Here is a 19,593-nt window from a genome sequence, read left to right on the forward strand (position 1 = left end):
CAGTACAGACCAAAAGTTTGGAAACATTACTATTTTTAATGTTTTTGAAAGAAGTTTCTTCTGCTCATCAAGCCTGCATTTATTTGATCAAAAATACAGAAAAAACACTAATATTGTGAAATATTATTACAACTTAAAATAATAGTTTTCTATTTGAATATACTTTAAAAATCATTTATTCCTGTGATGCAAAGCTGAATTTTCAGCATCATTCCTCCAGCCTTCAGTGTCACATGTAACATCAGTCGATCACATGATCATTTAGAAATCATTCTAATATTCTGATTTATTATGAGTGTTGAAACAGTTCTGCTGTCTCATATATTTGATCAATAAAAGGTTAAAAAGAACTGCATTTATTCAAAATAAAATAAAAATTATAATAATATAAATTCTAATCATATAAATTCTAATAATATATTGTCTTTACTATCACCTTTATATCAATTTAACACATCCTTGCTGAATAAAAGTATTGATTTTATTTAAAAAAAAAAAAAGAAAGAAAAAAAAATTACTGACCCCAAATTACTGACCAGTAGTGTATATTGTTATTACAAAATATTTATATTTTAAAAACATAGCTTCTTTTTTTTTTCTCCTTTTTATTCATCGACATATCCTAAAAAAGTATCACATGTTCTGAAACAATATTAATCAGCAGAACTGTTTCCAACTTTGATAATGAATCATCATATTAGAATAATTTCTAAAGGATCATGTGATAATGATCCTAAAAATTCAGCTTTGCATCACAGAAATAAATGATAATTTAAAGTAGAATACATTTAAAAACAATTATTTTAAGTTGTAATAATATTTCCCAATATTGCTGTTTTTTTCTGTATTTTTGATCAAATAAATGCAGGCTTGATGAGCAGAAGAAACTTCTTTCAAAAACATTAAAAATAGTAATGTTTCCAAACTTTTGGTCTGTACTGTATATATATATATATACACACATATTAGTGTTTTCAAATAATTAATAATGATTAATCACATCTAAAAAAATTATTTTTATTATTAATTATGAATATATACATAGACACATACTTTTTTTTTGTTATCACAAATCTTCAAGTTAAAATAAATGGATATAATAATAATGTAATATCTAAGAAATACTATTAAAGTATATAAAAGTTACAAATATCGAATATATAATTATATATTATGATATATTTTATTTCAGGTCAGTTAAAGTTTGCATGGCTGCATTTATTTGATCAAAAATACTGTAAAATTGTGAAATATTATTAGATTTTAAAACATCTGTTTTCTGTGTGAATCTGTGTTAAAGTGTAATTTATTTCTGTGATGCTCCGCTGTATTTTCAGCATCATTCCTCCAGTCTTCAGTGTCACATGATCTTCAGAAATCAGAATAATATGATGATTTACTGCTCAAGAAACATTTCTGATTATTATCAGTGTTGAACACAGTTGTGCTGCTCAATATTTTTGTGGAAACAGTGATGCCTTTTATTTTTCAGGATTCAAAGATCATTAGAAATGTCTTTACTGATACTTTTGATCAATTTAATGCGTCCTTGACTAATAAAAGTGTTTTTACGTTGTTATATGTGTGCTAACAATTCACTGAAGCCCCATAGCAGCCAGAGATCCTGAAACCAAAGCATTTCTGATCATTAAACCAGACAAATAAAACCGTCTTCAGAAGGTTAAGGTCTTAAGATGTCTCTGAAATTACCAAAAAACACAGCTTCAGCAGCCGAGGAAATCAGGAAAATCCATTTCAGCTCTTTCCAGGAAAATAGAAATCTGTCAACTTTCGTAAAACATCTCTCATCACTTCACCTGATGTCCTGAAAATCATAGCTTCTGAGCATGATGACTTATATAAATGTAAACTTATTATGAGCATGATGACTTATATAAATGTAACTTATATAAATGTAAATATATTATATTTATAATTATAAATTAGGTTTAACAGTTTGTAACAAGTAGTTTACACAAAAACAATTACTTTCAATTTTATAATAATTATTTAAATTATCATTATTATTATTATTATATACAGATATTTTATTTAAAATATATGTGGATTTATTAATTATTAATTATATATAACCCATATTATCATATATATAACTTTAAATATACCCACACTTATTCTTGCCTTTCATTTTTACAAAAAAATATATTTATCTTTAAATTAAGTTTACTTAATTTACTTTAAATTCTATAGATTAGCATAAATACATCATATACATAATTATAATTTATGTTAATTTAAATACACATACACATGTTTGCTATCTTTTATGTTTTTTTATATTACATTTTAGGTAATATAAATTGTATGAATTATTACAAATGTATATGAATTCTATAGTGTGTGTGTGTGTGTGTGTGTGTGTGTGTGTGTGTGTGTGTGTGTGTGTGTGTGTGTGTGTGTGTGAATGTCTGTGTGTATATGTGTGTGTATAGTTATTATTATATTAATATATTAATAACTGATATATAGCGGCTCTCAAAGTCTGTATTCGTGTGCTGCTGCTGCCATCTACAGTCAGGAAGATCTCAGTGACATCACATGCGTCATACGTCATCATGCACGGATCAGCTTCATTTACATTTACACAGGTATTTTTGCATTTTGTCCACTCACATTTAAACCAGGTTCACATTGTATCATTCCCTGAGGATGATAAATATATATATATATATATATATATATATATATATATATATATATATATATATATATATATATATATATATATATATATATATATATATATATATATAGTGACTAGTGACTAAAATTAAAGTGCACATAGAAAATAGAAAAATAAAAACTATAATAGTATCTCTTTTATGCTAAAATAACCGTGCTACAAATAAAAATAATGAACACTTCACCTATTATTATCCTGGGGCGAAACAAATGTAACAAAATTCATAAAATATAACAAAGGCAACATCAAAGGCAACATGTGACATGAGGAGGGACCTAATTAACATTCATAAGCACAGCCTTTACCAGAGCGGGATTGGGTCTTTCGTCTTGCTTAGTCACGCCCACTCACAACCGTCAGCCAATCGCGTCAACGATCGTTATGTAGCGTCGTTAATATTCACGATCCAGCGAGCACGTGATATAAACAGAGACTGTAAACTACACTTAAAGATTCTGTGCCTCTCCTAAATAAACGTTCGCTTAATTAAGTGAACTGTTATCTGTCACCCCGTCGTGCCAGCGGTTTAATTATTGCCGTGCTTTTGAGAAATGTGTATTTATAATAACACGAAGCAGAGTTTTTCACCACATTTTAGAAACAGGAAGCTGAAACAATTCATGGAAGTTGCACAGAAGTTAAACACGCACTTGTAAAAACAAATCTTTTTAAGTGCACGTGAAAAATAAAGCAGCCAAACAACTGGAGCTAATTTCAATAAAATAGTATTAAATGGTATTTAATGAAAGTGAATCGGACCATAAAATAGTGTTCAAACTACCCAAATTTTTATTTATGCAATAATATCCATGTCTCAGTTAATTTCAGCTATTAACACGTTACAAAAGAGCATTGTATCTTGCATTGTTTTAATATTGGGAGAATGCAATACGCATAAACAAACTGCAATAACACACTTCAGCAACAGTACAATAACTAACGTTCACAAGGATTGAGTTTCTGAAAGTTCACCTCACACCCACTGCATCAACAATACTGAGCAAACATCACGATGAATTACATGATTAATGAGTTTAACTGCCTTATTTTATGTTTTCTAATGTCTGTATATTTTATTATTTATTTCTAGTTAGTTCAGCTAGACTTTTGCTCAACATATTAATATTAATTTATGCATACTGCATGATTATTCCTTCTTGCCTTTGTCTTTTCAAACTGCAGAATAACCTTGGTTTGCCCTCTTTTGTTTGCATTTTGATGCAACTCTTGTTGGCAATGCCCACAAAGCACACATGAGACGAGAGCCTTCAGATGGACAAATCAAGCTGCATTTATGATTATCCTGCAATAAAAGCAGATTTCTCTGGAAGTTCTCAGGATGTGTCCGTGCTGTGGCTCGTATCTGACGTGTGCAGACGTGTGGAGAGAGATCGAGACAGAAGAGGAGGATCAGAGCGCAGTCAGGATGGACATCGAGCTCTTAGAAGAGCAATACAGCTCCATCAGAGAGAAACAGAGACGACAAACTCAGGTCATCTGCTTCAAGAACGGTGAGAGATCATGTTTGGGTTCATAAGTGAACTTCAGACTCTAGAATTCATTTAAGAAGCCAGCGAACAGGAAACATTCTCACAAGGTTCTCTCAAGGTTATGAACTAGCATTGCTTCACTATTGTTTGCTCAAAGTCATGTGTTATTGTATAACCTTCTCAAAAATATTGTTTATGCATCATTCGTGCAATGTTTTTCTGAAACATTTTTGAACGGCAACATTTTTTAAGGCATAAGTCCAGAGAACATTCAAAAGTAATGTTCCCTTGTAATGTTTGCAAAATGACAATTTTTTTTATTATTATTATTTATTTATTTATGTTTTTGAACATTCAGAAAAAAAATATTTTTTTTTTAATATCATTAGCAAAATGTATTTTTGTTAGCTTGGGTTAGATATGTTTAAAAAAATTGAAGGTTATGAATAATTGCATAAACTAATAATCATATTGTGAGTTCCATGTTTTGTAGTTAATATTTATTGTGTTTAAATCAGTTGCACTTATTGTTAAATACATAAAAAATATATATATATATATATATATATTAAAGTATTGTCACACATTTTATGCACTGAATATTTGTTAATTTTTAAGAGTTTTTTTTTTATTATTATTATTAAAGTCAATTTATGTATATAGCAATTGTTAAAATCTTAAAACTCAGGGTTATTTACCTAAATAAAAAAATAAAATAAAAGTCATGAAACCTAAATCTAAAACCATAAATATTTTTGTTACTTTGAATTAAAACAAATTTTGACTAAATTAAAATAAAATATTATTAATTAGATATATATATATTTACGAAAAAATTAAAACACAAATAGAAAATAAAAACTAATTCAAAATATTAATAAAAACTATAATAGTCTCTCTTTTAGACTAAAATAACAATGCTACAAATAAAAATAGTGAGCATTTCCCCTATTATTATCCTGGGGAAAATTTATTTATTTATAATTTTTTTTTACAAGATACATGAAATATAACAAAGACAACATCAAAGGCAACATGTGACAACTTGCCCACCTTGATATTAATGTAATCTAATTACATTAATATCTGATATCTAATCCAGAGTTCAGCTTGAGTTCGTTATATACAGTAACTGACTCTTGTTCTAACTCTCAGTGTGCTTTATTGTTATTTATTGAACATTATTATTATTCATAACTGAGATCTCTGTGACAACTAGCCCCAGTCTGCCTTTCATGCCTTAAATACGTCAGGGAACATTTACAAATGCATGTCATGATTTAGGTTTGTATTTAATCATCTGATGTTGTGTTTAATGAGCTTGTCTTCATCTACTACAGCACAAAACAATGAAGAGATAAGTGGCATGAATCTAGTGGACGTGGTTCCTTTAACAAAAGCAGCAGAAACTCTGTCTGAGTCAGACAGCGGTGTGTGGCGCTCACATCTGGAGCTGCACCGCATTAAACACACGACTGAAGAAACCGAGCACAGAAATAATCACAGTGCAGCGTCTACAGAAGCCTCCAGCTCCAGCTCCGAGTCAGAGCATCTCTCTGAGGACTCGAACCCTGGGGAACACCAGCAGAAGAGCTCCAGGAAGTTCTCAGCTCCAACGGTTCTGAGTTATCGCTCCACACCCACAGGCTCCAGATATTACCCCTTCCCTCAGAGGAAAAGCCTGAGCAGATCAGAGACGGCCAGGAGACTGGGCCTCTACGCCTCGCTCTAATGAGGAAATATGAGCGAACAACCAGGAAACACAATCCTAAACAAACCTTCCTCCAGAATGTTTCTTCAAAGTCATCTGCTGTTAAATAAAGTTCTCCAAACAGAAGCACAAACATATTATTCATCAAACGCAGTAGTTGGACATTACATGTTACTAGTTGTTTCAGAACGTTCGAAAGTAACGTTTTCCTAACATTAGAAAAACATTCTTAGAACATATATTAAAAAAAAAATCATGCAATATCCATAGGTTATAAAAACATTATGTGAACATTGTTTTGAAATGTTTCTCAAACATTTACATTTTTCCTGTTGTGGTTATGAAACTATTCAGTTAACAAAAACCATTTCTTACAACATTCTACTAACTTTATTTTTACCTGAAAGATAAAATCAACTGAATGTTTATTTTAATGTTTTTTTAAATGTTAATAGTTGTTTCAGAACACTTGGGGAAAATTAAAAAGTAACGTTTTCATAACATTAGAAAAACTAATATACAATATACAAGTAAAGGTAGGTTATAAAAACATCTCGGAAACATTGTTTTAAAATGTTTCTCAAACGTTTAAATTCTTCCAGTTTTCTTTTTGTGGTTATGAAATTATTCAGTTAACAAAAACGTTTCTTACAACATTCTAATAACTTTATTTTTACCCAAAATATAATGTTAATTGAATAAATGATAAATAAATAAATAAAAGTGATAAATAAAAAAATTCTTGTCATGAATAGAATTTTGTGTAAAGGCTACAAAAAAACATTTATTACACTGAAAAAAATTATAATTTTTTTTAAGGTAAATAGTTGCAAACAATTTATTTTAGCTACATCTAATAAAAAATAATGTGTTGAAAGTTAGTCAGCTAAATGTGTTTATTTAAATGCAGCTAAAATAACTGACTTCAACCACTTACCTTAAAAAATAATTAATTTGATTCATATTTTTGACACGTTCACGTTCTGAAAATGTCATTTCTAAGAACATTTTCTCTCAACATTATGAGAATGTGTATTAAATATTAATAATATTATAAGAACGTTCCCTAAATAATACCTTAAGAAAGTTTTCTGAACATTATGAGAATGTTTATCAAACACAAATAAGTGCAGAATGTCTGACTGTATATCAAATATTAATAAGGTTATAAGATTGTTCTGTAAATGTTACTTTAAGAATGTTTTAAGAACCTTTAGTCGAACATTCCTTGTTTTAATTAACACCAGTAGTGTTCTGTAGTGACCAAAATGAGCTGAAAACTAAATCAACAGATAAGTGTGTTTGATTATTGATGGTGTTGATTGATATTCATGCAGACTGTAAACAAAAGCTCATGCATTTACTTGAAAACATGTGTGTATTGTTATATATTGATATGCATTGCTTTAAAACACATCAAACTTGACATTACAGGAAAAAACATAATTAATGAATCAATAGACAGTGTTTGCATCATATAACCAATTGTTTCTTTTGCATAGTTTGCACTAATTGTCGGATCAATATTGGATGTACACTTTGCAAAAAGACTGTAGTTGTAAATAAAAGAATTATTATTGTTTTATAAGAAAATACCATTTCAGTCTTTCAACGTCAACTTTTTTTGTTTAATTCAATGTGTTACTTGCCATTTCTTTATAATTTGTTATATTTATTAGCAATTTATGAGTGATATTTTTTTGAAATCTGTGTGATTTAGGTAACAGTGATCTCTCTGTTATATATATATATATATATATATATATATATATATATATATATATATATATATATATATATATATATATATATGTGCTGTGGACCAGATCAAAAATAAAATAAAATAAAATAAAATTTTCTTTGGAATAATACATGCTTCAAAATTATTAATCTAGAACAAAATATAATTTTCTTTCTAATTCTTTCTAATAAACCTAATAAATAGACAAAAATAGTTGTTTTTGGAGCAAACATCATAAAAATAATCAATACCACAAAAATCTAATCCATCTAATAATTTTTTTACTTGGGTATATACCTAATTAGTCAAGTTAGTTTTGTGAAATCTGGGGAACAAGCACTTCTACTAACTTTGTGAGTAGCTTTTTAAATAAACACAATTTAATTAATTATAAAAAATATAACTTTTTATATTTTTAAACAAGTTCTATTTTATACATATAGAATACAGACATATAATAAACTGAATAATACATCAAACATCTCATCCCCAGTCCAGTAGGAGGTGCTAAAGGCACAAAAACATAAAAAATTAAATTAAATCACAAGACGTGTGCAACCGGAAGTGACCTCAAGAATCAGGAAGAAAACAAAAACAACATCACGTGTTCGCAGCGCAGAGTCGGTAAGACGTACTTCACTTTTAACAATTTATTTAAACACAGCGCAGGAGTCTCACATTAACAGCACACACACACACATACACACACATGTAGAAATAAATCTAATAAAGAGTCTAAATGCGTTGAGCTGTTATCTGAAGCGTTGTTTTTAATGATCTACGGCGGATTTTCAGGGGATTTCCACTCAAGAGTGTTCGGGTTTCGCTTTCGCTTCTTCTTCTTCGGGTCTGTGGAGGTCTAGAGATGGAGGAGAAGCACATGCAGTCAGTGCTGATCGCTCTGCTGAGGCAGGATAAAGTCCAGCTGTGGACCGAGCCCTTCATCTCTGACCAGCAGAAGATCATCGTGAGTGTAGCACCTACATGGTGCCTTTGTTACATGTTACAATTATAATAAATTATGTTACTTAATTACATGCAAGTAATCATACAAGCCAAACCCTAACCATATAGTAAGTGCATTATTCAGTACCTTAAAATAAATTGTAACTTCTTTTGTATTTTTGTTATTTAGTTAACTATGTACTTCCCAGCACTGGATGTTAACGTGTTTTCTCCATGTGTTCAGGAACTGGCTCAGAAGTACGTGTCAGTCACTGAGTTCACACTGGAGGAGGTGATCTCGACTCTGGAGAGCATCCGAGCAGACGCCAGCAGGAAAGATGAAGGGAACAAACAGTTTAAAGAGACCGCGGTGGCCTCGCTGGAGCTGCACCTGCCCAAAAGAGAAGGAGAGGTACTGATGCATTCACGTGCATTCACTTTACACAGAGGACTCAGTCATTTAACCTGGGTTTTGTTGATTATTCTGTGTTTTTTTTTTAAGAATAAGAAAAGGAAAGGTCATTTAAAAGCCAAACTGGACATCACCACAAAAGAGCTGAAGAAACAGTAAGTAAAAAAAACAAAAACAGTTTTTATCTTTTATCGTATTTTTGAACTTTTTATCTCACAGTTCAGATTTATTTTTCTTCTAGCAATTCTGAATGTACAGTTTATATGTCACATTTTTGACACTTTAAGTGCAATTCTGACTTTTTGTCTGAGTTTAAAGTGCACAGTTTTGACTTTTTCTTGCAATTCTGACCTTTTATCTGATATAAACTTGCAATTACGCAAAACATTCCAGAGATTTTGGAAACTTTTTCCAGAACTTTTTAAAATATTCCAAGGATTTTTAGGAATGTTTACGGAAATTTTCCACCCCTTTGCAACCCTAATTTTGACACAAAAAGTTGCAATTACCTTTTTAAATTTTTATTCCATGACAGAAACAAGATGAAACAGAATTGTGAGTTTTAAATGCAAAAATCTTTTTTTTGTTTTTTTTGAGTGGCAGAAACTAAAAAAAGTCCAAACTGTGAGATAATGGCTTTTTTTTTTTGTTGCTGAAATTGTCTCCTATACATTTCTCAACTCATTTAAATGATTTTTCAGTCCTTTGTGTTTGATTGTAAACTCATTCTGCTTTAAAGGATCAGCGAGGAGTATGGACTCAAACACTTTAATCTGATTTTAATGGGAAAAACACTGTCTCCAGGTAAACGACTGATGTTAATATTTGCACCTTTATTCATTAATTGCTGCACGTTGTGACGTGATCCGTGTCTCTTTAAGGGAAAAGGCTTGATGAACAGAATGTGAAAAACAACAGTAAGATCATGGTGCTGGTTGTGTCCTCGGAGCAGGAGAAGAACGAGATGCGAGAGGAAGAGGAGAAGAAGCGCCAGCAGGATGAAGGATTTCAGAGAACACAGAAGGGTTTCCAGCTCCTGTCCGAGAGAGGTGAACCTTCAGTAGACCTGTTACGGACCCTCCATTTCTCATGATTCTGTGATCGTAGAGCTCAATGCAAGATATAAATAAATAAAAAGTAACTTTTTTATTTGCAATCCTGTACAATTCGTCATTTAACTGAAAAATAATCAGAAAAAAGCAATGCACCATTTAAAGTTAGTCTGATAAAGAAACATGCATGAATTAAAAAATAAAGTGCAGAATGTGCTTGATGTTGAAAATAATTAAGTAAAATAAGACGCGAAAACAACTAATGCATGCACTTATCATGCTATTGCTTTTCAAGCTAATATAAGAAAAATCTAATTAATAATAAAAAAGATTCAGTATAAAATAAAAAACTGAATTAAAATTTCAAATATTACATTTCAGTAAATAAATAGAATATTTTCAATTTTATTATATTTCTTTATGCAATGCAACTTTATGTTCATGAACGTTGCATATATTTAATTGTTTGTACAGAAATCATAAAGGTGCAAAAACAAAAATGTTTTAATTATAGACAATAAAATACAACTTAAATAAATACATTTAAAAATTCCAATAAATCAAAAATAGCTTTAAAATAAAAATTTTATTTTTTTTCATAAAATTTGCTATTTTAAAAATAAAATAACGAAATAAATGCATTTAAAATTCAATCCAATAAATAAATAAATGTTTTAAAATCCAATAAAAAAATATCTAAAATGATTTTTTTTTTCATAAAAAATATTAAGGTATTTTTAAAACTTTTTCTTCTGAACATTAACTTTTTTTATTTATTTATTTTATATTTTTAACTAACTCACACAGAGAGAGAGAGAGAGAGAAAGCCGCCTATCATGCTCTTGAATGATCAAATACAACTAAAATTATATCAAAATGGCCAGTATTCTCATAAAAATATCAGCTGGATTTGTGCATTAGATCTTAAAGTGACAGCAGCCTGATAATATACCTGCTGTCGTCTTTGTCATTAATGGTAACAACAAAAGAAAAGAGAGAATCAATCTCTCAGCTCTCCACTGAATCACTTTTGTAACTTTAATGAAGAGTAGTATGAGTACCAAACCTAGCTTCACACTTTATTTCATTTTTATCGTTGTCCTTGTCATTTTTTTCTGTATTTTTGACAAACCTGTCTGAAGTCACATATAAGTGTTATATCTTATTCAGACGGGAGTGAAGATCCAGCCTCCACCCCGTATTTAGAGATCGCCGATCAGAAAGGAAATCCGCTGCAGATCCCTGACAGCGAGAGGAAGGTGAATCCCATCGTCTTCATGTTACTGTAAATGTGTCATCTTCTGAGTCTCTCAGAGATGAGAATTCCTTAGTGTGCATACAGTATCTCCTTATGAATTGGTGTGATTTGTTTTCTCTAATGGCATTGCTTTAGCAGAAGATTATTAGTTAGTGTTGCTTGCATTGAAGTCTGATGTCTTGTATTGATCAGGCTCTGATCCAGGCGATGGGTTTCCATGAGAAAGGTCGAGCTCTGATGAAGAAGAGGAACCACAGCGCCGCTCTGACTCACCTGCTGGAGGCCGACGAACAGTTCAAGTACCACTCATTTAATACGACTCATTTGATTCTTATGAATATGAATCATTTGATTCTTATAGAATATGACTCGTTGAAATCTTATAGAATATGACTCGTTTGATTCCTAGAATATGACTTTTTGTAGAATATAACTCAAAATTGATAATAAAATTGATACTTTTGGAATAAATCAAATTTAAATCTTATATAAATCAAAGCCCTTGATTCTATTAGAATACGACTTGTTTGATTCTTAATGAATATGATTCATTTGATTCTAATAGAATACGACTTGTTTGATTCTTAATGAATATGATTCATTTGATTCTAATAGAATACGACTTGTTTGATTCTTAATGAATATGATTCATTTGATTCTATTAGAATACGACTTGTTTGATTCTTAATGAATATGATACATTTGATTCTAGTAAAATACGACTTGTTTGATTCTTATAGAATATGACTCATTAAAATATTATAGCCTTTTGATTCTTATAGATTAAAATGCATTTGATTCTTATAGAATCAGTTATTCTTATAGAATATGAATCATTTGATTCTTGTAGAATATGACTCGTCTAAATCTTAGAGAATATGACTCGTTTGATTCCCAGAATATGACTTGTTTGATTTTTGTAGAATATAACTCAAAATTGATAGTGAAATTGATTCTTAAAGAATAAAACTAATTTAAGTCTTATATAAATCAAAGCCCTTGATTCTTACAGAATACGACTAGAATATGACTCGTTTGATTCTAATATAATATGATGCATTTAATTCTTATAGAATACGAGTGATTCTAATAGAATTCGATTCATTTGATTCTAATAGAATACGATTCATTTGATTCTAATAGAATACGACTCATTTGATTCTAATAGAAAACGACTCATTTGATTCTAATAGAATACGACTCATTTGATTCTAATAGAATACGACTCATTTGATTCTAATAGACCATGATTGAATTGATTGGTTTAAGACTTGAGGAGTGTTCATCCAGTGCTGTGCTGCCTGTGTGTTAATGTGTGTAATCCTAATGTGTGTTATGTGTGTGTTGTGCAGTAAGTGTAACTCTGCGCTGCTGAGGACGGTGGATAACTACGCTGTTCTGCAGCTGGATGTGGTTTGGTGTTATCAGGCTCTGCAGCAGCTCGAGTGTCTGTACGATGCCAGACAGCGTCTGGAACGAGCCGAGGACTGCTTCCAGAGATGCTACGGAGCGCATCAGAGCCGTCTGCAGCAGATCAAGGTCTGAGCAACACCTCCAGCATCTGAACGCTGAGCTTCACACACACACACACACACACACATGTGTTTACAGAGCGTGTCATGTGTTTCTGGCTCTCAGGGTCACACCGGAGGAGAGGACGTTCTCTTTCTGAGGCTCTATCTGCTCCAGAGTCTGCTGGCCTACCATGATGGCAACAAGAACCAAGCGTTAAACAAGCTCAGAAACGTAAATGCGTACATTTGTAATTATTCTGGCTCAATTACTGTGTTTATTTACTTGGATTTCCAAACTTCTAAGAGCACCAGGTGCTAGTTCTGCAGATTGAGCTTCATCCCTGTGATCTGAATCTTTGATTCTGTTCAGCAAAAAGACTCCGTGATAGAGCAGTAGATGGAAACCAGTGAGAATTCGGAGTGAATCTTTGAATCTTTTGCCCAACACATTTGTTCATGAAATCAAACCCCCATCACGTGTACGTTCATATTAATGCAAAAATAATAATAATCATAAAAATAAACAGTATTAATAAAAAATGAACAAATAACAAATTTTAGTAAATAAAAAATTTACAAAACTAAAAAATATGTTTTTTTAAAGGCTTTTATAGGAAGCATTTATTTACTTATGCATTGAAACCTTATTTTCATGAACATTGAATATATTGAATTGTTCATACAGAAATAATAAAGGTGTAGAATTAAACTACAAAATAAATAAATACATTTAGAAATCCAATAAATAAACAATAGATATAATATAAAAATAAATAAATAAAAATGTAGTCAAATAAATGAAAAGTAGATAAAAAAAGAAATACATTTAATATTTTTCGTAAAATGAGCTATTTTCACAATAAAATAACTAAATAAATACATTGAACAATCGAACCAATAAATAAATAAATAAATATATTTGAAAATCCAATAAATAAAAAATTATATAAAATGAAAAATATTGTGTTTCATAAAGAAAATTAAGGTATTTTTAAAAAGGTAAAAAGGTATTTTTTTTTTTTTTTTAGTATTGCAGCATGATTCTTCTAGATATTAATCGTTTGATTCTTCTAGAGCAGTGGTTCCCAATCCTGGTCCTGGAGAACCCCCAACACTGCACATTTATTATGTCTCCCGATTCAAATGCTCATTAGTGAAGACTCCAAAACCTCAAATGTGTGAGCCAGATAAGAGAAACACCAAAAACGTGCAGTTCTGGGGGTTCTCCAGGACCAGGACTGGGAACCACTGTTCTAGAGTATGACTCAATTGATTCTTTTAGATATGACTCGTCTAATTCTTCTAGATATGACTCGTCTGATTCTTCTAGATATGACTCGTCTGATTCTTCTTGATATGACTCGTTTGATTCTTCTAAAGTTTGACTCGTTTGATCATCTATTTCTTTTAGATATGAGTCGTTTGATTATTGTATAATCTGACTCGTTTGATTCTTCTAGATATGACTCGTTTGATTCTTCTAGATATGACTCGTTTGATTCTTCTAGATATGATTCATCTGATTCTTCTAGATTATGACTCATTTGATTCTTGTAGAATCTGACTCGTCTGAATCTTGTAGAATCTGACTCGTCTGATTCTTCTAGATATGACTCGTCTGATTCTTCTAGATATGTCTCTTCTGATTCTTGTAGATTATGACTCGTCTGATTGTTCTAGATATGACTCATTTGATTCTTGTAGAAACTGACTCTTCTGATTCTTCTAGATATGACTGATCTGATTCTTCTAGATATGACTCGTCTGATTCTTCTAGATATGACTCGTCTGATTCTTGTAGATTATGACTCGTCTGATTGTTCTAGATATGACTCGTTTGATTCTTGTAGAAACCGACTCTTCTGATTCTTCTAAATATGACTCTCCTGATTCTTGTAGATATGACTCGTCTGATTCTTCTAAATATGACTCTCCTGATTCTTGTAGATTATGACTCGTCTGATTGTTCTAGTATATATGACTCGTTTGATTCTTGTAGAAACTGACTCTTCTGATTCTTCTAGAGATGACTCGTCTGATTCTTGTAGAATATGACTCGTCTGATTCTTCTAGATATGACTCGTCTGATTCTTGTAGAATATGACTCGTCTGATTCTTGTAGAATCTGACTCATTTGATTCTTCTAGATATGACTCGTCTAATTCTTCTAGATATGACTCGTCTGATTCTTCTTGATATGACTCGTTTGATTCTTCTAAAGTTTGACTCGTTTGATTATCTATTTCTTTTAGATATGACTCGTTTGATTCTTCTAGATATGATTCATCTGATTCTTCTAGATTATGACTCATTTGATACTTGTAGAATCTGACTCGTCTGAATCTTGTAGAATCTGACTCGTCTGATTCTTCTAGATATGACTCGTCTGATTCTTCTAGATATGACTCATTTGATTCTTGTAGAAACTGACTCTTCTGATTCTTCTAGATATGACTCGTCTGATTCTTCTAGATATGACTCTTCTGATTCTTGTAGATTGACTCGTCTGATTGTTCTAGATATGACTCGTTTGATTCTTGTAGAAACCGACTCTTCTGATTCTTCTAAATATGACTCTCCTGATTCTTGTAGATATGACTCGTCTGATTCTTCTAAATATGACTCTCCTGATTCTTGTAGATTATGACTCGTCTGATTGTTCTAGTATATATGACTCGTTTGATTCTTGTAGAAACTGACTCTTCTGATTCTTCTAGATATGACTCGTCTGATTCTTGTAGAATATGACTCGTCTGAATCTTGTAGAATCTGACTCGTCTGATTCTTCTAGATATGACTCGTCTGATTGTTCTAGATATGACTCATTTGATTCTTGTAGAAACTGACTCTTCTGATTCTTCTAGATATGACTCGTCTGATTCTTCTAGATATGACTCTTCTGATTCTTGTAGATTGACTCGTCTGATTGTTCTAGATATGACTCGTTTGATTCTTGTAGAAACCGACTCTTCTGATTCTTCTAAATATGACTCTCCTGATTCTTGTAGATATGACTCGTCTGATTCTTCTAAATATGACTCTCCTGATTCTTGTAGATTATGACTCGTCTGATTGTTCTAGTATATATGACTCGTTTGATTCTTGTAGAAACTGACTCTTCTGATTCTTCTAGATATGACTCGTCTGATTCTTGTAGAATATGACTCGTCTGATTCTTCTAGATATGACTCGTCTGATTCTTGTAGAATATGACTCGTCTGATTCTTGTAGAATCTGACTCATTTGATTCTTCTAGATATGACTAGTCTGATTCTTCTAGATATGACTCGTCTGATTCTTCTAGATATGACTCGTCTGATTCTTCTAGATATGACTCTCCTGATTCTTATAGATTATGACTCGTCTGATTGTTCTAGTATATATGACTCGTTTGATTCTTGTAGAAACTGACTCTTCTGATTTTTCTAGATATGACTCGTCTGATTCTTGTGGATTATGACTCTTCTGATTCTTGTAGAATCTGACTCGTCTGTGTGTTGGTCAGGTGGAGGAGCTGCTCGGTCAGCTGTGTCTGGACCCTGATAAGATGCTTCAGCTGATGACTCTGGGTTTCTCGGAGCAGGAGGCTCGTTTGGGTCTGAGAGCCTGTCGAGGAGACGTGAATGAGGCGGAGCGGCTCATCTCGCAGAGGAAGAAGGTGCTGCAGCACAAACATATTCATAAAACAGCACAGCCTTTCCTCACATGAGTTAAACATGAGCGGATCTCTCATCAGGAGAAGAAGGAGCTGAAGGAGCGCGAGCAGGAAAAGAGGAGACGCCGTCTGCTGGACATCAACACACTGGTGGAGCTGGGCTTCAGTAAGAGAGAGGCTGCCAGAGCCCTCCATCAGACCAGAGGAGACCTGGACAAGGCCTACGGGGTAAAAAATAAATAAAACTATGATAAGTGTCTAGAAAAACACCTAGGATTCATATAAAATAAAATGCATTCAAACACACACATACATTTACTGAGTAAACAGAACAAACAGACGTAATAGAAGAGCAACAAATAGAAAAAAAAACTTCTAGATATGGCTCATCTGATTCTTCTAGATTATGACTCATCTGTTGAGACATGATGATGTTTGTGATGTTGTTGTGCAGGTTCTGCTGGACAAAGCTGAAGCTCACGGTTCACACGATCAGACTAACCTGGATCAGGTGTGTTCCTGTGTGTATTTATTCATGAACACAATGTGTGATGATGCTGATGCTGATGCTGGCGCTGATAATACTGCTGATGATTTTGATGCTGATGCTGATGATTCTGATGCTAATGTTGATGAATTTGATGCTGATGAATATGATGCTGATGATTTTGATGCTGATGCTGACGCTGATGATGCTGATGATTTTGATGCTGATGATTTTGATGCTGATGCTGATGAATTTGATGCTGATGATTTTGATGCTGATGCTGACGCTGATGATGCTGATAATTTTGATGCTGATGATTTTGATGCTGATGCTGACGCTGATGATGCTGATGATTTTGATGCTGATGCTGATGAATTTGATGCTGATGATTTTGATGCTGATGCTGACGCTGATGATGCTGATGATTTTGATGCTGATGATTTTGATGCTGATGATTTTGATGCTGACGCTGATGATGCTGATGATTTTGATGCTGATGAGGTGTGTGTTTGAGCAGCTGCTGGCGCTGGGCTTTCAGGAGGACATGGCCAACTCGGCGCTGAGGATCATGGGAGATGATCTGGCTCAGGCCACACAGATGCTGCTGGATAACCAGGGCGTGGTTCCTCCGGACCTGCTGTCTCCATCACCTCCATCCTCCTCCTCAGAGGAGCCCAGCACCTCCTCCGACTCCACCGGTGAGGCCTCAATCACAACAGACACACAGATGAGCAACTTACTGAAAAATCAGCTGTTCTGGGTTTTAAAAACCATTTTACATTAGAAAAAATAGTTTAAAACATAAAAAAACATAATAGATTATAAAAAAAAAATATATATATATATATATATATATATATATATATATATATATGAAATTATTAAATAATTATTTTAAACAAATAAAAATGTAAATGTGTGTGTGTGTATATATATATATATATATATATGCATATTTAAGAAATTTTATGTAAAGTTGCTTTGCAATGATTTGTGTCGTAAAAAGCTTTATACAAATAAACTTGAATTGAAAATTATTCTTTAAAAAAGCAGAAAAAAGCTAAATTGGATTTTTTTTAAATACATATTAATAATGCTTCTATTTATCAGACTGTAGTATCAAATGTTCACACGTTACAGTTTAATATCTCTAAGATGATATTGCATTCTATGACTGTGATGTTCATTTAATTATTATTATCGTTATTATATTATCTTTTTGTACATGTATACTAAGCTTTGGCAATATTGTATCATTTACAGTCATGCAAATAAAGCGATTTTAAATCGAATTAAATAAAAATGTATTCATATGTGTATACATAACTACCCCCAAACAATAATGCATGATTAATAATGTTAAATTAATAAAGATGTAAAATATAAAGCTATAAAAAAATAGTAATGACAATAAATTCAAACTTTAAAAAATGTATATTCTTTATTATGTGTATAATATACAGTTAATGTGTGTGGGTGTTATTGTATATGTATTATTTATCAATAATTAATATTTATTAAAAGTAATTTTATGCATTTATTTAAGTCATTTATTATTTGTATTATCTAATTTTAGTTTCATGTAATGAAATGTTTATGAGTGAGAGTTGCAGATGTTATGTGAGTGTGTGTGTGTGTGTGTGTGTGTGTGTGTATACAGCTTCAGCTCGCAGTCGTCTGGACGAGGATCTGGTGAACGAGGTTCTGGAGGACATCCCCAGACACGAGGAGGATTATCTGGATCTGACTCTGGACGAGGAGAAGGAGCTGATGGAGGAGATCAGATCCCGTCTGGAGAAGCAGAGCTCGTCCTCCGGATGAAACCCGGAGAGAATTGCACTCCATCAAAGCAGAATAATAGTATCCCTAATAATTAGAAGATTGATCGTATGTCAAAGAACCATTGATTTCTCTTCATTTCCAGATTCGCTGAAGCGAACGTGTTTGTTTGGTTTGATGGTGATTCTACACTAATTTAAAGATCCGTTCGGTTTTATTTCTTTAAGTTTGATTCTGATTCTTTTGTTCTGGTTTATAATGTTCACCTTCAGATGTTTGATCAACATGCAATAAAGATTCACTCGTGAATTTCGAAAGTCTGCATGTTTTTATTCTCACTACAAAAAAAGTTGTCAACAAAATGTGTTTCTTAGCATTTAATTGTGAAATTAAAAAGTAGTGTGAGAATTGTCTAAATCTACTCAATTTTTTTTCAGTGAAGTTTTCAAATCTCTCTCTCTGTATATATATATATATATATATATATATAGGTTTTATTATTTTATTTGATATTTGTCAATTAAAAATAAACAAGTGAAGATTAAAGAGAGATGCAAAATTGAATTTTTATATTTCTGAAGAAATTAATCTAATCTGCTCACCAAGGTTGCATTTATTTAATCAAAAATACAGCACAAATAGTGAAATATTATTCTAATGTAAAACAGCTGTTTTCTGTGTGAATCTGTGTTAAAGTGTAATGTATTTCTGTGATGCTCCGCTGTATTTTCAGCATCATTCCTCCAGTCTTCAGTGTCACATGATCTTCAGAAATCACAATAATATGATGATTTACTGCTCAAGAAACATTTCTGATTATTATCAGTGTTGAACACAGTTGTGCT

The 19,593-nt window shown here is 31.8% G+C and overlaps 2 protein-coding genes across 2 annotated transcripts; both read left to right on the forward strand.

The window, feature by feature from the left end:
• Positions 1-3,972: 3,972 nt before the first annotated feature.
• Positions 3,973-6,056, forward strand: LOC132115789 (uncharacterized protein C9orf152-like). The gene is made up of 2 exons (XM_059524189.1): positions 3,973-4,215; positions 5,535-6,056. The coding sequence occupies exons 1-2, from the start codon at positions 4,044-4,046 to the stop codon at positions 5,924-5,926; spliced, it is 564 nt and encodes a 187-aa protein (XP_059380172.1). The 5' UTR covers positions 3,973-4,043; the 3' UTR covers positions 5,927-6,056.
• Positions 6,057-8,211: 2,155 nt separating this feature from the next.
• nub1 (negative regulator of ubiquitin-like proteins 1) lies at positions 8,212-19,065 on the forward strand. The gene is made up of 15 exons (XM_059525286.1): positions 8,212-8,269; positions 8,493-8,613; positions 8,836-9,003; positions 9,094-9,158; positions 9,743-9,807; positions 9,885-10,052; positions 11,226-11,314; positions 11,506-11,612; positions 12,666-12,852; positions 12,952-13,059; positions 16,333-16,485; positions 16,564-16,710; positions 16,937-16,993; positions 17,487-17,667; positions 18,630-19,065. Exons 2-15 carry the CDS (start codon positions 8,512-8,514, stop codon positions 18,788-18,790), a joined length of 1,758 nt encoding a protein of 585 aa, XP_059381269.1. The 5' UTR covers positions 8,212-8,269; positions 8,493-8,511; the 3' UTR covers positions 18,791-19,065.
• Positions 19,066-19,593: the final 528 nt, after the last annotated feature.

Source organism: Carassius carassius, chromosome 35 (assembly GCF_963082965.1).
Source record: "Carassius carassius chromosome 35, fCarCar2.1, whole genome shotgun sequence".
In the NCBI taxonomy this organism is placed as follows: domain Eukaryota; kingdom Metazoa; phylum Chordata; class Actinopteri; order Cypriniformes; family Cyprinidae; genus Carassius; species Carassius carassius.